This window comes from Pristiophorus japonicus, chromosome 9, assembly GCF_044704955.1.
Source record: "Pristiophorus japonicus isolate sPriJap1 chromosome 9, sPriJap1.hap1, whole genome shotgun sequence".
Lineage (NCBI taxonomy): Eukaryota > Metazoa > Chordata > Chondrichthyes > Pristiophoridae > Pristiophorus > Pristiophorus japonicus.
Window position 1 is genome coordinate 100,277,474 of NC_091985.1, and position 17,006 is coordinate 100,294,479.

General features: G+C 38.2%; 1 protein-coding gene across 7 annotated transcripts in view; it reads left to right on the top strand.

Annotated features, from left to right (window-relative positions):
- papolg (poly(A) polymerase gamma) overlaps positions 1 to 17,006 on the top strand; it is a 62,033-nt gene that overhangs the window by 12,365 nt on the left and 32,662 nt on the right. For 6 of the 7 annotated variants that reach the window (XR_011595026.1, XM_070889614.1, XM_070889616.1 and 3 more), the window contains 11 exons: positions 10 to 121; positions 558 to 647; positions 739 to 877; positions 1,984 to 2,056; positions 2,138 to 2,258; positions 5,760 to 5,844; positions 7,738 to 7,791; positions 7,868 to 7,987; positions 12,967 to 13,076; positions 16,557 to 16,678; positions 16,758 to 16,939. Coding sequence is in view for 6 of the 7 variants with exons in the window: in XM_070889614.1 (XP_070745715.1) it covers positions 10 to 121; positions 558 to 647; positions 739 to 877; positions 1,984 to 2,056; positions 2,138 to 2,258; positions 5,760 to 5,844; positions 7,738 to 7,791; positions 7,868 to 7,987; positions 12,967 to 13,076; positions 16,557 to 16,678; positions 16,758 to 16,939 (1,208 nt within the window). In the remaining variant the exon portion in view is untranslated. The remainder of the gene's footprint in view (positions 1 to 9; positions 122 to 557; positions 648 to 738; positions 878 to 1,983; positions 2,057 to 2,137; positions 2,259 to 5,759; positions 5,845 to 7,737; positions 7,792 to 7,867; positions 7,988 to 12,966; positions 13,077 to 16,556; positions 16,679 to 16,757; positions 16,940 to 17,006) is intronic. The other variant, XM_070889618.1, reaches the window with a different exon arrangement.

The window sequence follows — 17,006 nt, forward strand, 5'->3', positions numbered from 1 at the left end:
CTCTTTCAGATTGATCTCGTATTTGCTAGGCTGGCTTTGCAAACCATTCCAGATAATTTGGACCTCAGAGATGATTCTCGACTAAAAAACCTTGACATTCGATGTATACGAAGTTTGAATGGTATACAAACTGTTTACTTGCTCTTGAATGTTATACTCATCAGTATGAACACTGACATCTGCTTCCCCCCCCCCCCCCCCCCCCCACACACATTTTGCTGCCTAGTATACAGACTAATGAATATGTAATTATTTTTACTTTCTATTTCTATGAAATAAAACTAATATAAAGTCATAATTGTGCTTGAAACAATAAGGAAGGCTTAAATGAGAGTTCACATTTGCAGGATAACCTGAGGGCCAAAATATCCAGCATGACAGTTTTGTAGCATTTATAAACTGGTTGCAAAATTATTTGACTTTGCATGCTTTACTGTAGATGAGTACAACATTGACTCAGTATAAGTTTTGAATGGTTCAGTACTTGACTATCGACATCTGCCTTTTGAATGAGAAAGTTGCATCTAACGCCATTTATAAAATTCCATGTCTGATAGGTTGCAGAGTTACAGATGAAATTCTTCACTTAGTACCAAATAAAGAGAATTTCAGATTAACTCTTAGAGCCATTAAACTGTGGGCAAAAAGTAAGTAGCATAGATATTTGACTTACAAACTAATCTTTTGGCAGATGTTTGTTAAAAGCATGCTGAATGCTATTGTGAAAATCTATTCTAGGGCGTGGAATATACTCTAATATGCTTGGATTCCTTGGTGGTGTTTCATGGGCCATGCTAGTAGCAAGAACCTGTCAGTTGTATCCTAATGCAGTTGCATCCACTTTAGTCCACAAGTTTTTTCTAGTCTTTTCCAAGTGGTAAGTAAAATTGTTTGGAACTTTGATCACTTTCTACTGATAATTTTCATAGCATGTTTTTCCAGTTCAATTTTAAAGAGGTTGAATTGCATAATCTTTTTCAAATATATATATTTATAGTAAAATTTCCCTGTGCAGAATAGATTTTCATGCAGAATATGCTGAAGCCAGGACTCTTGGAAGTCTGTGGGCTAATGAAAAATCTAATGTATTATAAATTAGTTGCTGTAGAAGATTAAAATGGGAGTTTTGTCTAAAAATGAATTAAATCTATACAGTTGACTGTAGAATTTTGGTAATGCCAATACTGATACAGAAAGCTTACACAGAAGTCAACTAACAAGTTGAAATGCTCATATTTACTCTGGACATCCAGGGAATAGAAAACGTAAATTAAAATGAGAACCGTTATGTTGCTACACTGAAGAATAGTACTCCAGTACAGACATTTGTCATGTCCTTTACAATTTCAAATCAACTACTCTTCACTTAATCTAAAAATTATATTGCACTATTGCAGAACTGAAATTCTAAGGACCAAACCAACTTCCTGTCAACTTTTTGATTTGCATATTGTGATGTGTGTTTGTACTGTGAATTATAAACTGAGTTGAGGGGCTCTGGGGGAGGCAGTCTGATCACTTGGATTTGGTACTGCATGAAGTGTAACTCCAGCGTAATGTCAAACTTAGTTTTAACAAGCGATTTTGGGTTCCCTTGGACCTCCTAAGAATTTAAATTTACTTGGAATTGATTTTAAATGTTTTGATAGTGTTGATGCTCCCATCCACTCTCTAATCTTTAAAATTGTACCTGCAGGAGGGTGCTCTGCACGTGCCTGTTTGCATAAATTGCACTCCCAAGCAGGAGAATTTTGGTTGGAATCGGGCAGAGATGGGGTGGTTGGAGCCAGGCAGTATAGATGGGGTACAGCCTGGCTGCAACTTGTACTGCAATTATCAATGTTTATGAATTGTTGGAAGCTTTACAGTTGGGTTAGTATTGGAGCTGAGATAGTGCTACCTTTTTTGTTTTGATTTTAGATTGATCTATTCATGCAATCAGATAATTTAGTTCTGAAAATTATTCGCCTTTTTTGTTTTCAGGGAGTGGCCAAACCCAGTGTTGCTTAAACAACCAGAGGATAGCAACTTGAATCTGCCAGTTTGGGATCCACGGGTAGGACTGAGCACAGTACAGAATGCTAATTTGATTTGATGTTTGTTGTATAATGTCACATCTGACTTATTTGTTTAACAGGTAAACCCATCTGACCGATACCACTTGATGCCAATAATAACTCCTGCCTACCCACAGCAAAATTCCACATTCAATGTGTCCTCATCAACTCGAACAATAATGGTAGAAGAATTCAAACAAGGTTCAATATTTAGATTTTTTTTAATACAGCTTGTAGGTTTTGGGAGGAAAATTATGTATAATTTTTAGTTGCTAGTTTCCTCAAGGCGCTGCAACTTAAAAGGCAAGTGAATAGTAGCTTCCTTTCCCTTCTGAGTTAGTTACATAGGTAAATAGGAGTTGAGTACAGATTGGCCATGGAGTAATTGAATGGCGGAACAGACTTGAGGGATTGAATGACCTACTCGTTCCTATGATATAATGGAAATTTGAGTCCATATTAGTGGCTTGTGATTTAGAATTTATTTTGAGGGTGGGGGGGGGGGGGGGCGTTGGGAAGAGTAGCTGAATGTATGACTATATTATTGACTTTTATATGCCTTCTGAATGATCAATTGATTTTATTGCCCTTAATCTGTGGAGTGCTTTAATGTCATGCAGCAATCCCTTTACCAGCTTAGCTGACTATTTGCACATATGCCCATAATGCATGAGTTTGAATGTCATTTGAGACAGGAAGCCTTTGGATTCATAGTGAGCTCTTCATTACTGATGGCATCTAGTTTAAAGGTGCAGTTTTTGTTAAGTAAAATGTTGATTTAAGGTACCAAAATAACTTTGAACAAAAAAAATGAAGTGGATTAACATATCTCTGAAAACATCTAATCTTTCCTTTTACTCTTGTCTAGAGTATTCAGTTTTGAACTTCAGCTGCTGTTGTAGCATACTTAATAAATCCCAATATGTAAATCTCAAAAGCATACCTTTTGAGGTGCGGTTTAAATAACTTGGAAATTAACAATAGTAAAGGAAAACCAAATCGGTGAATAATCACTGGGTCCTGATGGCATGCACCCTATAGCATTGAACACAAACTTTCAACCTTTATATGCAAATTGTGATGGGGGCTAGAGGATAGCCACTAACATCTCTGTTCACAAAGGGGATTATTGGGTAGCCATAGCCACGTTGGTCTGTCAATTATGGACAAACTCTCAGAATCTGTTATTGAAGATAAAATTTGTGTGCATTTAGTTTTATTTTTAGAAAAGTGATTGTTGATGTAGTGTATATAAAGTATTCAATAAGGTGCCTCACAGGAGACTTGTTACAAATATTTCGGTGTACCGTATGTGAAAATTTAGCAGCATGGATAGAAAGCTTTTTGGACAGATGGGTTCATTGTTACTTGGATTGTAGAAGATTTGAAGTGGTGTGCCCTTGTGGTCAGTGCTGGATCCATTTTTGTTTTGGTAGATAGTGAGAACTGTAAAAGATTACAAGAGGACACTCAAGATTGGGCAGACAAGTGACGAATGCAATTTAATGAAATAAGGTCATGCATTTTGGGAGGAAAAACAGGGAATGGAAATATAAACTCTGGAAAAATAAATATGTGGTGGAGGAGAGAAATATAGGTGTTCAAACACAATTCTTGAAGTGTGAGTGCATGTAGGTAAAGCAATAAAAGGACAAAAGAGTACAAAATCAAAGAGGTAATATCATTGTACAAGCAATATTTACACAATTAAAGTAGTGTGTGTAGTTTGAGGTGTCCCCTTTTTATAGGGCTCAATTTTCCCCGAAGCATTCTTTTGGCGTACTTGAAGAGTTCAAGTACGCCCGATTTCCACCCCCCCCCCCCCCCGTGGCCCAAGTACAGATGTAAGTTTCCCCATTAATCTCTTTTTGGCATGGCCTAACCCGAGGGGGGGGTGGAGCCTTGAACTGCGGCAAAAAGATCGGGCTGCTACGATAACCTGAGTTCTGCCTGCCTGCCTGCCGGTGAATTCTGTCAGTTCTCCTTCCTGCCGGTGAGTTCTGTCTGTTCTCCTGTGTGCGTTCTGTGACTTCTGCCTGCCTGCTGGTACGATCTGAGTTCTCCTGCCTGCTGGTGAGTTCTCCCATCCCTAGCCCTGGCCGAGTGGTCTCCTCCCTCCCGGTCATAGACTTCCCACCCCCCCATTTCCTCTTGCCTTTCCTGCTGCTGCTGTCCGGGCATCTGCTGCACTTACCTGCACCGATTTCTTTAACTCTCCGTAAGGGTTTTCTCACGTGGCCACATACGCTGGCCTAAGTAGAAATAGAGTAACTATTAGCTGGCCAAAGATGCCTAAATGGCCAGAATTGGTGTAGGTGGCTGGTAATGCCCCCTTTTGAGATTTACCAAGAAAGAAACTAATTGAGGAGAGACTTGATTATTTCTACTGTAGTGGCGAAGGCTATGGAAAGGTTTCATTTATGAAGGGTTTTTGTAGAATGAATGGGGAAAGACTATATTTTGCCCCTGCAAAATCATTTGACAAGAAGTTGTCAATTTAAAATTGTCAATTGGAGGGAGAGAGCAGGACAGTAAGATTAATTTTGGATTGCTCTGGTAAAGGACTGAATGGCCTTCTATGCTGTAAACTTGTATTTTCCTATGAGCTACATACGTGTATACAAACTTTATTTAAAAAAATATCATGGCTTGAGACTGGGGTAGTGCAGAGGGACTGAAAAGTTAGTGTTTGTAATGTGCACAAAGGTTATCTTTTGGCAGAATTATTTTTGATCCTGTGTGCCACTCGTACCATAAACTGCCAGTACCTCTACATACCAAAAATTAAATGTGTGATCCATAAAAATAGTTGTGACTATAATTTTTTGCCTGTGGGTTTTTTCTGGTTGGGTGTCCCTTTATGCTGAGAATACTGTTTAAGCTACTGACTTGAAGTAGCTAGCATGACAGCTACACTAAATGAGCTGAGTCATAATCCAAATCACTAGATCTTTATTTGATGTCCATGCCCTGTCTGAGTAAACTATATTCCAAAACAATACTTGATCACTTGTAACTTTGTCAGGAAAACTATTTTGAAATCTGGGCATTTTGAATACTATCACAGTAATCTATATTTATACTTTTTTTAAAAAAAAAAGTAAATTATAACATGTTGCTTTTTTTAAAAAAAAACTTGCTGCAAAACATAAAAGGAAGGCATTTAAAAAAAAAAAAGCACCATTTACTAGTCTGCTCACCCTTTATCCCTTAAGAAATGCATTCAATTGTCTTTTTAAACCAATTTTTGCAGTTCTTTCCCATTTGTCTTTCAACAGCTCTATTACACTATTGGGAGGGAAATTTATCACCTTCCTCTTGTGTTCCCTGTTCAACAATCATCAAAGTAAATAATTTTCTTGATTCCTTTCATAAATGTAAACATTCTAATTTCTTTACTTTATAAAAAAAAAAAATTCCTTATTCATCAATAGATTGCTAATGAATGATACGTCTGTCATGGTTTCACATGTACATCTTTATTCCTTACAGTCAGGCTTGGGACATGTCTTAATTCCCACAGGCTGTCGAGCTCTGAATTGTCCAAGCCAGTCCCACTGGATAATTTTGGCTGTCTTGTTTTTAAATGAAATTCCATAAAAACTAAAATTCTGCAGCTATGTGCTTTTAAGGTGCTGTGTTTTGTTTTGTACTGTTGAGATTTTATTCCAATGTCATACTAATTTCTTTTTGTATGGTCAGGTCTTGCCATTACTGATGAAATTCTGCAAGGCAAGACAGATTGGTCTAAACTTTTTGAACCACCCAACTTCTTCCAAAAATACAAGTAAGTATATGCGCACTCGCATATAGCCTACATAAATTTTATTACCATATTGTCCTATTTCAAACTGTTTCTGGGGAGACTATTGCAACTTGGAAAAATATCTCAAAAGCATTGATTTTGATTTTAACCCCTACTGATTGTGTTACTAAAAACTTGAATTGTAGCACAGCACAGTGGTTAGGTGACATGAAACTTAGTTACCATGATGATGGCTGGGAACAAACTACAGATTCATTGTTCAATCTTGTTGGCAAACTCTAGTATTCCAGTATACTGCTGATACTGGTTTCTTCATGTCACTGTCACAGCTTGACTTGAAACTGGCTATGTCTGTACTCTGCATCTGCTATTTGCTGCTCATTGCTAATCGGGTGTGTTTTGTGAATGGCTCCACTGCTAGCATGGGTATCCATCCTCGTGTGATTCTTTTGGTTCCTGACGAGGAGTAATGAGTGACCTCCTCCTAATTCTATAGTTGATAGTTGTTTCACAACTGCTTTAAAAAAATTAAGTTTTCTGATCACCAGCAATGTAGTATTTCATTAAATCAGTTTCTTACAAGTTGCAGATCTCCTGGCCTCTATGTCCATACACAAGTTAATTTCTCTTCTGCATTTTTTCCATATTTGCTGGATAGATGTTCAATTTGTTTTATGCCAGATATTTTCTCAGGATTCAGCATCATGGGTCATTTCCATTTGTGCACGTACAATCTAAAATGTGCTTCCTTTCCTACCCAATATATAGTTCAATGATATGATCCACTGGTCATAATGCAGCACCCTTATTTCATATAGCAGAGTGGTCAACAACCAGTGGGCATAGATTTAAAGTAATTGGTAGAAGGTTGAGGGGGGATTTGAGGGGAAATTTCTTCACCACCCAGAGGGTGGTGGGGTATCTGGAACTCGCTGCCTGAAAGGGTGGTAGAGACAGAAACCCTCATCATTTTAAAAAGTACTTGGATATGCACTTGAAGTGCCATAACCTACAAGGCTACGGACCTAGAGCTGGAAAGTGGGATTAGGCTGGATAGCTCTTTGTTGGCCGGCACGGACATGATGGGCCGAAATGGCCTCCTTCTGTGCTGTAAATTTCTATGATTCCATGATATACCAGCTCCACAAAGTATAACGTACTACCACATGAATTCTGTGTTTTTTTTTGAAAGGTTACTGAAATCGCACTATACTGAGACAACAAAGCATACGCTTTGGACTAATAATTGATTTTATTTACATGAATGAAGAGTATGCAGTCTCCACCATGAGAATCTACTTCTCTCTTGCTTTATGAAAAGAAAAGACGCGACTTGGCTTTCTCTTGAAACAGAAGATTACCGTCTTTTAACCTTTCAAAAACTAAACTTGTTCAGACTTTAAAAACAGGCTTTTCCTGTTGGCTGCCAAAATCACAGGCACGTTGAGACTGCTTCTGCCTTTGAGCACTGCTCCTTAAGGGGGTATTCATTTTTGGAGAGCGTCATGTAAATCACATCAAACTTGTGCTTTCTCTTGCGATTCCTATTTCAATTTGTTAAGCCATCTTTTTGCTATTTGAAGCTAGGCTACTGAAATGTGTTTGTCTGCTTGGTAACAGTACCAAGTGCTCATCATTAATAACAAATCTAATGCCTGTTATCTATTTTGCGTGGCAAAAGTGAAGCAAATGCTGGTAACAGTCATAATGTGTGAATACATATTTAAGTACCAAATTTTGACTGGCAAGACAATGTTCATGAACAAATCATCCCAGTGCTGCATAATATCTTTAAAAAATATATTTTTTGCGATGAATACTTCATAATGAGGCCGTTTTACAGTTTTATTAAGTATTCCTTTGAGTGTATCTAGGCTTACTAAAGGATATTAAAACCTTTTTATTTGGTTACAGGCACTACATTGTATTAACAGCAAGCGCATCCACTGAAGATCATCACTTAGAATGGTAAATGCTCCAGTAATCTACTTCAAAATTGTGCTGCTTTAGTTGACTCCTAAACTAAAAATATTTTCCCTTTTAGGGTTGGTCTTGTTGAATCTAAAATTCGTGTACTTGTTGGCAACCTTGAGCGAAATGACTACATCACTCTTGCCCATGTAAACCCACAGTCTTTTCCTGGCTTAAAGGAACACCATAATCCGTAAGTTAGGCTTTAAATTGACTTTAGTCATTTATGTTCTAAATTGGGTGGTGCTTGTCTGTGGCTGCTTGCAGAAGAATGGGTAGTTAAATTAGCTTTTGCATTCTGGAAACATTCTGATTGATTGATGCATCATATTTGTTTTAAACCTGATAATACCATGTACCTTGCATATATGAACTTGCCCTTTAACCCCCTCCAGTTCTTTATCATTAAAATGAAAATGCTAACGTAACTGGTGGTATCTAATTTTCGTAGACATGCCTATATTATAAATGCGATTGTAGACCAAGACTTAATTTGCATTGTTAATAACAAACTCCCTTTAAATTTCAAAACTAGTTCCATTTTACAGTCAACATAGACTCTTGCAACAATTAGTAAATTGATATTTTGCAGGTGTGAACTGTCTTAAAATGCCTCTAATTGTATCCTTAACCACACAGGCTTGTATAGCTATAAGTGGGGATGATTTTTGTGTCTTAGAAAATTTTACATTTAAGAGGCAAGTAGAAGAGATTGTTCGATTAATTAATCCATGGTTAATTTGTAGATTTTAAACTTGGCAATATCATCCATATTACCTGCTGAAAGTAGTTATTGCATTCTCCACATAGCTCTTTGAAGCTACATATAACCTTGCATTTATTTAGCACATTTTTTTAAATCTAGAAAAAATGTCCCACAGCACTTCAGAGATGTAATTAAAAAAAAATCAGCCCATCATAAGTCTCCTTTGACTCTTTGTTCATTTTCTCAATGTTTTATGTTTGTGCTATTTACTTTGGCCCGGTCACCCAAGTACCTTTTTATAAATACAATATATTTTTTTTTAATTGGCGCATTTGTTTTAAAAATATGCATCACTACCTTTCCCGATACCGATTGCAGGTAGAAGTACTAGAGAGCAATAACTGAAGCCATGAATCTTCAGTCACTTTCACTATTTGGATAGGAATTGAGATGTTTACCACTTGAGATTCCTCAACATGCAGGCATTTGATTATCAGCTACCCTAACTTATAGCAAGCTTGCAGGCTTTCCCTAGAGCTGACTGACACCATTTGTAACCTACAAGTCCTATATTGGAAGATAATGGAGACATTGGTCATGACTTATAATAAAGTAGTGCTTTTAAAATTTAGGAGGAATTTGAACTTGTGGGTAATTTAAAATTCTCACTTTCATCGAGTGGTATGTAAAACAGACATGATTCTATCTTTGCATTAAACCTGCTGGTTCACATTCAAGACGTGGCTTTCTAGCTTTACTTTTTAGGTCAACTAGTGTCACATGCTTATTATTCAGATCATGTTTCTGTATCTCATATTTTAAAATTGATAATACTGAAGTTGATAGCGAGTACAAGAATCTGAGGCATCAGTTAAGTAGAAACTGAGGTCAAAATGGTGAGTTATCTCAACTAGTCTAGGCAAAAGTGGGAATGTTATCCTGGGAAGGGTCACTAAACCAGGTGCTCCAGTAGAAATCCCAGGGCCCAGCCTTGGACAAAAACAGTCCTGTGGATGCGCAGTAATCCAGATGAAAGTACAAACTATTGGATAAATCGCATCAATTCTATTTACTGTCATGATCGGCAAGTGAATGAGTCTAAAAATTTAGTATGCCTATTGCATTCCTATTAAATATGGGCAAAATAGGAAGCTTCAACTTTTAAATGCCAGTTACTTTTTGAAGTTGCTATTCATGCATCAGTCTTTTCTAGATGTGTGCTGGAACTTTGTAAAGGTCAGTAGAAACTAGGGCCCCAAGTTTCCACATGATTTGCTCCTGATTTTTAGGAGCAACTGGTGTAGAACGGAGTATCTTAGAAATCTGAATTCTCGACATTTAGTTTGCTCCAGTTCTAGTCAGTTAGAACAGTTTCACTTTGGAACAGAATTTTTGGAACAGAAGGGGGTGTGTCCGGCCTGATTTCAAAGTTTTGTGAGTGAAAACTTACTCCAAACTAAATTAGAATGGAGTAAGTGAAGATTTTTGTACGCTCGAAAAAAACCTTGTCTACACTTTAGAAAATCAAGCGTAGGGAACGAGGGGGAGGGAAGGGAAGTCATTAAATTCTACAATCAATCCTTAGTTATACTTATACAAATATTATACAAATAAATCCAACCTGAATAAAAATTTATAAGCAAAGGAAAGATTAAATAAACCATGTTCCTACCTGTGTGAAAGTGCTTCAGGCAGGCCTTTCATGTTGGAGACAGGCAGCGGTGTGGCGTCAGTGTCTCGACGGCAGCAAGCTTCGAACTGAGCTGCAGTGCTTGAGGCAGGCCCTCATTCTCTTCGTGGCTGGCTGCGAAGAAGCAGCACTGGATGGACCCGAGGCCATTCGGCCATGAGATATCAGTGGCTGGCCGGCAGCCGAAGAATCAGCGGACCGATGTGAGGCCATTCGGCCATGGGATAGCAGCGGCGTCAGTGGCTGGCCAGCAGCCGAAGAATCAACGCAGGACAAGCGCAGCTCATTAAGGTTCTTGAGGCTATTCGGCCACGCTTTAGGGACGGCGTCAGTGGCTGGCCAGCAGCCGAAGATACAGCAGCAGCCTTCGAGCTGTGAGGGGGACTGAGGCCATTTGGACAGGGAGAGGCAGCCACATCGACAGTTTTATATTTAAATTTGCAGAATGAGTGCTGCATTGTCAACTATTATTGCAAAGTTGAATTGGCACTCTTATTTCTCCAAACACAGTCCTTAATTTGCATGCACCAATGCAGCAAGTTTAGCAGTGAAAAGCTGAACTCACTGATTTGAGCAGGTGATTTATTCAGCAGTGCTGCTAAAAGCACTCCCTCACACACAGAAATATCAAAAAAATTAAATTACAAGCCTTTGCAGGGGTCCAAGAAACAAATCTTCACTTTTTCTGCAGTATTTTTAAAAATGGCCGAGTGCCAATGTTTGTGAGAGACTGCGCGCACGCTCCAACGCGCACGCGCAGGGTTGCCGGCACCACTAAGGCTAATTTAAATTGTACCCGCCCCCTGCTACTGAGAAAATCGACGCGAGTGTTAGGCTCCGCCCCCTGCTGCGAAGAGCGTGCCGCGCCAAGCAGACATCGAGCTCCTATCGGACTTTTTTTTTTAGGCGCAGTTTTCGGCGCGAAAAACAGGCGCCCAGCTCGGAGGTGCGCCGTTTTCACCGCGGCACGAAACTTGGGGCCTAGGGATCTCAAGAAAAGGCCATGCTTCAGGGGGAAGGTCAGCCATTGTATAGAGGCTGAGCAGATTAGGAATTATAGCCAAGTGCTTTCTAAAGTACGATATTTGTTTTGCCTCTAAGACTTGATTTTAAAGGCTACATTTTGTGGCATGATTCATTGAGTTCAGAATAGTACACTTTTCTGCAAGGAAAGAAATAGTAAGAATCATAAGATTGTAGGTAATCATAAAGGCTTCTAGATAGATGCGAGGAAATTGGTAAATTGATTATTGGACCCATTTACCTTGAAACATTGTCGGATATAGAATTTTTCAAGATTTTCTCCACAAGCTTCAATTATGTGTCGCTGCCAATAATTAGGATTATGAATTGTGCTGTGGTATGGAACATTTGTGCACTCTGCAAAGATGGGACATGAGAAACATAGGAGGAGGTCATTCATCACCTCGAGTCTGTTTTGCCTGTTTTACCATTCTATTAGATCATGGCTAATCTGAACCTCATTTTCCCCAGGTATCTGTACTGGAGCCTCTGCTATTTTACCAAATGTATCAATGACTTAGCTGAGGATTAGAAGTGTTGTATATCTAAGCTTGCACTTGCGTTGGTCGCCACATTAAGTTGTGTAGATGGGAGCAAGAAGTCACAAAAGGGCTTGCACAGTATAACTGCACTGCAAAACCAACAGTTCAATGTGGCAAGTGTGAGGTCATCGACTTTAATAGTGAGAGACTAGAAGCAGCAGAGAAGCAAAGCGATTTAGTTGTCCACAAATCACTAAATGCTAGTGCACAGGTACAAAAAGCAATTGCAAAAATTAATGGAATGTTGGCCTTTATCTCTAGTGAATACAAAGGGGTCTTGGGTCAGACCCCATCTGGAGTACTGCATTGAGTTTTGGACATTGCACCTCTGGAAGAATATATTGGCCTTGGAGAGAGTACAGCGCAGATTCACCAGAATTATGTCATATTTTAACCCTTGAAGCTCTGATGAGAGGTTACTTAAACTTAGTTTGCATTCCCTTGTGTTCAGACTAGAGAGTTAAGGAAAGATTCAATTGACATATTTGAAATGATTAAGGGATTTGATAGGGTGGATCCAGAGAAATTATTCCTTTTTGTGGGTTGAGAAGGAATTTCTTCTCCCAGAGGGTTGTGAATCTGGAATTCTCTGCCCAAGGAAGCAGTGGAGGCTAGCTCATTGAATGTATTTAAGTCACAGATAGGTTTTTAACCAATAAGGGAATTAAGGGTTACGGGGAGCGGGCGGGTAAGTGGAGCTGAGTCCACGGCCAGATCAGCCATGATCTTGTTGAATGGCGGAGCAGGCTCCAGGGGCTAGATGGCCTACTCCTGTTCCTAATTCTTATGTTCTTAGGTTATGTAAATTCAGAACAAAAGAGCACAATCTTATAATTAGAGCTAGGCTGTTTAGGGGTGAAATCAGGAAGCACTTTTCATAAAGGGTAGTGGAAATTTGAAACTCGCTCATTCAAAAGGCTGTGGCTACTGTGTCAATCAAGACTGAAATAGAAATTTTTGTTAGGTAAGAGTATCCAGGGATATGGAGCAAAGGCAGGTAAATGCAGTTGAGGTACAGCTCAGCCATGATCTCTAATTGGTGGAATAGGCTTGAGGGACTGAATAGCCTCTAGTTCCTATGCTGCGTATCAGCAAGTTGTAAAAGTGGGCAAATTTTCTTGCCTATTTTAATCGTACAGAATTATCCGCATCACCAGTGCTCGCCGCAATTAAATACCTTCTAAAAGATTTTTTTTTTCCTTTTTTTTTAGGGATGATTATGTTACCATCTGGTTTATTGGGATCATTTTTAAGAAGGTGGAAAATGCAGAAAGTGTAAACATTGATCTGACGCAAGATATTCAATTATTCACTGATACAGGTAAATAAGTTATCCAATTTTGATCAGCTCAGTAGTGTCTTTGTTTTTGATGATTTCAACTATTCTTGGACTTAGTTGGCACTACAAGTCTTTGGACTTACTAAGATGAGAAAATGTCTTGTCTCTTCCATTGTAATCTAGCCTACAAAATTTATCAGGCAGGCTTGTGGCACCCATGCAAAAATAGGTTGCAATGATTAATTTTAGAAGCTTTCCAAAAATTGGATTTAGCCAACTTGTCTGATATATTTTCTGCCAAAAATTCTTGATGTCTTTGTAGTTTCTAACTCTTGAAATTTGCATAATTCTATCCACTCAAACTCTCCAATAACTATATTACATTATCTTGCATTGTATTCCATACTACTACCTCCAAGAAGAATTAATTCAGACTCCTATTATCTTGTTATTATGCTCTCAAATCTTCTCATTTTATATCTGCTTTTACTAAGGAAAATACCTAATCCCTTGGCCCGTTGTGTAGCACTCTGGTTGTGGTTTGTAGCTCCATATCTACTATTTTTTTTTTCCTGCATCTTTTCCACATCATGTAATCATTCCAGAAGTTTAAAATATTAGTTATAATACGGTCTCCAATTTATTACTGCCAGTCCTTCTGCAACCTTCAAAAGCTCAAGTTTAGTATTTTGTCAAACTGCATTTCTCTGCATTAAAGACAAATTGCTAGTCCTCTGTGCTTTTCAGATGTTCTGCAATCCAAGGATTCCTTTGTCACAATTTATTATCTTCCCCATCTCTATCATCCACAAATGTAGATATCCTATTAATTACCCCTGTTTCTTATCTAATTGAAATGCTTCTAATCTCCAAATTCCCCATTCATAACCACAACTATGCCCTCATTTTAGAGTAGAAAAAAGCATGCACTTAGTCAAATATTTATCTCGCAAAAGATCTGCCATGTTTGCCCTCTGCTGTTAGGCCACTATGTGGTGTATATATATCCAGAATAGCTTCATTTGAAAGCAGTCGAGCTATGCTTATGGACCATCGGTGAGCTAATCCAGAGTAAACAGACCCTGACCAGTCTTAAGCTATGGGCTTCGTTGTGTTCAGTGAATCTGTTTGCAGTCAGTGATAGAGCTGCAATGTGCAGGGTCACTTTGCAAGGTAAAAATTTGATTTCTTCCTCTAAAATTCACTCCATAGTTTTATCTTTCTATAACTTGAAGTGCACTTCTTTTCCCTTCTGCTGACTCAGATTTTCATTTCCCATTTAAGTCTCTCGTGAGAGTCTACATTGTAAAAGCTAGTAAAGTGAAGCTGAGCCGCAATTTAGATCTAAAATGAAGGTGCTTTGTGTCACTGTATAATCGTGATGCAAAGCACCTTAATTTTAGACCTAGCAATTTTTTTCTTGTGAAACTGAATTTCAGCCCCAAAGAAAAGCTGAAAGACACAAGTATTTTATAGATGTAGGAAACAATCTTGGAGAAAATCAAAATAAGCTGTAATATGTGGGCAAGAAGGCTTTCATTCTTCAGCACAGTCCAAAGTACAAGTTATCAAAGGATCCACATTGATAGGGTAAGTAGCCATGTTAAATGCTACAGGCTTGCTATAAATGAGAACAGTTAAAATCAAGTAAACATTGTGCCTTTCTTTTGCTTTCCTTTCATATTACCTGCCTAAAACAGGCGGAGTGCTTGATTTTTGCAAAGCTCCTAGCAAGTGGCAGGAACAGAGCTTGCAATAGACCAGAAGGGCACAGCAGAACAACTTGAATCAGGATTAAGAAAATTGATCAACTTGATATTATCTTGCGTCCCCTAACTTGCTTAAGATTTAGATAATATGGCTGAAATACTGAAGGAAGTTAGAGGGTTTAGAGATCATATAAAATGTGTATTCTGTGGGGGGGGGGGGGGGAAACAAAAATTGACCAGTGAAATAAATGATTTAGGATTAAAAAGCTATATCTGGGAAGTCCTGGATCGATCACATCTGAGTGCTTGGAGTACTGGATGTTGTTAGGCACTGGCTATATGGCAGGATCTGATTAAAATTTGTACGTTAAATGGCACAGCATTTGCTTAATGAAATACTGGTAACTGCAAGAGATTATACGAGAGTACCAACAGGCAACAGATTTCTTATAGCTTAATTCATCTTCCACAGCCATGGCAATGGTTAGTTCTGCATTTCTTTCCCACACAAGCTGGACAGTTGCCGACAGATCTTCACCAAGACCACGGGTGTAAGAAATTGTGAGACATTTTGCTGGCGGCGTTCTGTGTGGATGTTTTGGATTGTCTCTGATTAAAGTGCAAGGACTACTCTTGTCCTGGCATAACCATGAAGGTTTGGCTTAATCAATAGCAATCATTGCGCTACTCCTATAAGCTTATAGATTGGCTATGTTTCTCCAGTGTTAGGAACGGTGCACTCTGGAATGAAGTAGTTAACTCAAGTTTGCTAGTTTTGGTTATTTAAACTTAATGGCATCTAGGAATCATAGGATTTTTTTCTGCAACCATTTGGCTACACTATTCTATTGCTAAACGGATACAGGCGAAGTAGAGGACAAATTGGTCAGTAGTGACCATTTATTGCAAAGCAATCGCATATCTGTAAATGTTCCCCCACAACGGGTTTTAATTTGATTACTGATTTGTAATCGGTGTGGTCCAGTGAGTTCTCTTCCATGTCTGTTTTCCATATTTTTGAATAGGGTTGTTGTAGCAGCAATAAGTTGAACAGTTGCTAGAAAGTCAGTTTTTTTTTTTGTAGTTTGCAGGTTGCTGGGCTTAGACGCCCCGATTGAAAGCATAGTACAAAATGAGAGAAAAGGTGTGGAACACAGGGACAGAGGAAATTGCATGTTAAAAATACTGTTGCTGGATAAAACCGTGTATCCCTAAATTCACCATGAGCGCCATTGATGGATACACTTGTTATGCTTATGTTTGAACATTACATTTATGGGAGAAAGAAGAACCTATTTTAAAGAAAATATTGTTTAATGTATTAAAATTAAACTGTTTTCTCCAATAACATCACTTTGTAACAGCTGTAAATGTAATTCCAGGCAGTCTGGAGCAAATTTAATCAGACTGTTTTCCATTTTGTAATTTTAATATTTTCTGCTGGTGTGTGCTTTGAGAGAATATTATCTTTTTTAATACTGGGTTTACAAAATAGTTTTTTAATTACTTGTTTAATTCAGATTTTGATATCAAATTACAAACACTTGGGAGTAATTACACTTATCTTTTGAAAGACACACTTTCACTATTAAATGAGATTCCATATTAATCCCCATCACCAAAGAAAGGCCCTGTGACAGAACATTTAAATCTGCAATATAGTACTAGAATTTTCTTTGCAAGTAAAATCACTATACAAGATATTAAATGTATTGATAGTTTAGATATTCTACCATTACATTCTACAAGCTGCCACCTTTTTTTACTAAATATCTTTACTCTTGTCTGGGAACAATTCTGGTTTTTATTGCAGTTTACAGACAAGCAAACAACATTAACATGCTGAAGGAGAAAATGAGAATAGAAGCTACGCATGTCAAAAAGAAACAGCTCCATCAGTATTTGCCAGCTGAAATTCTACAGAAAAAAAAGAAGGTAAATATGGACCACGGTATTGAATTTATTCAGCACTTTACCTTTGGGATTTTTAAGCCTCATTCTGTTTGCCTTCCAGCAAAGTATACCTGACATTAATCGAAACTCTACTGGAAATGTTGGTAATCTAAATCGCTCCTCTTTGGAAGGAAATCCTTTGGATAATTCTAGGGATGCTGATGTTGCCACCCCTTTTGGTTCTCCTGCATTGTTACAGAAATCTTCCAAACCAAATACTCCAGGAACAGAGGACTCTCAGATGTATGTGAAACTTTAATGTGGTACTTGCACAGTATATTGGCATTCTATGTAGTATAGTTACAACACT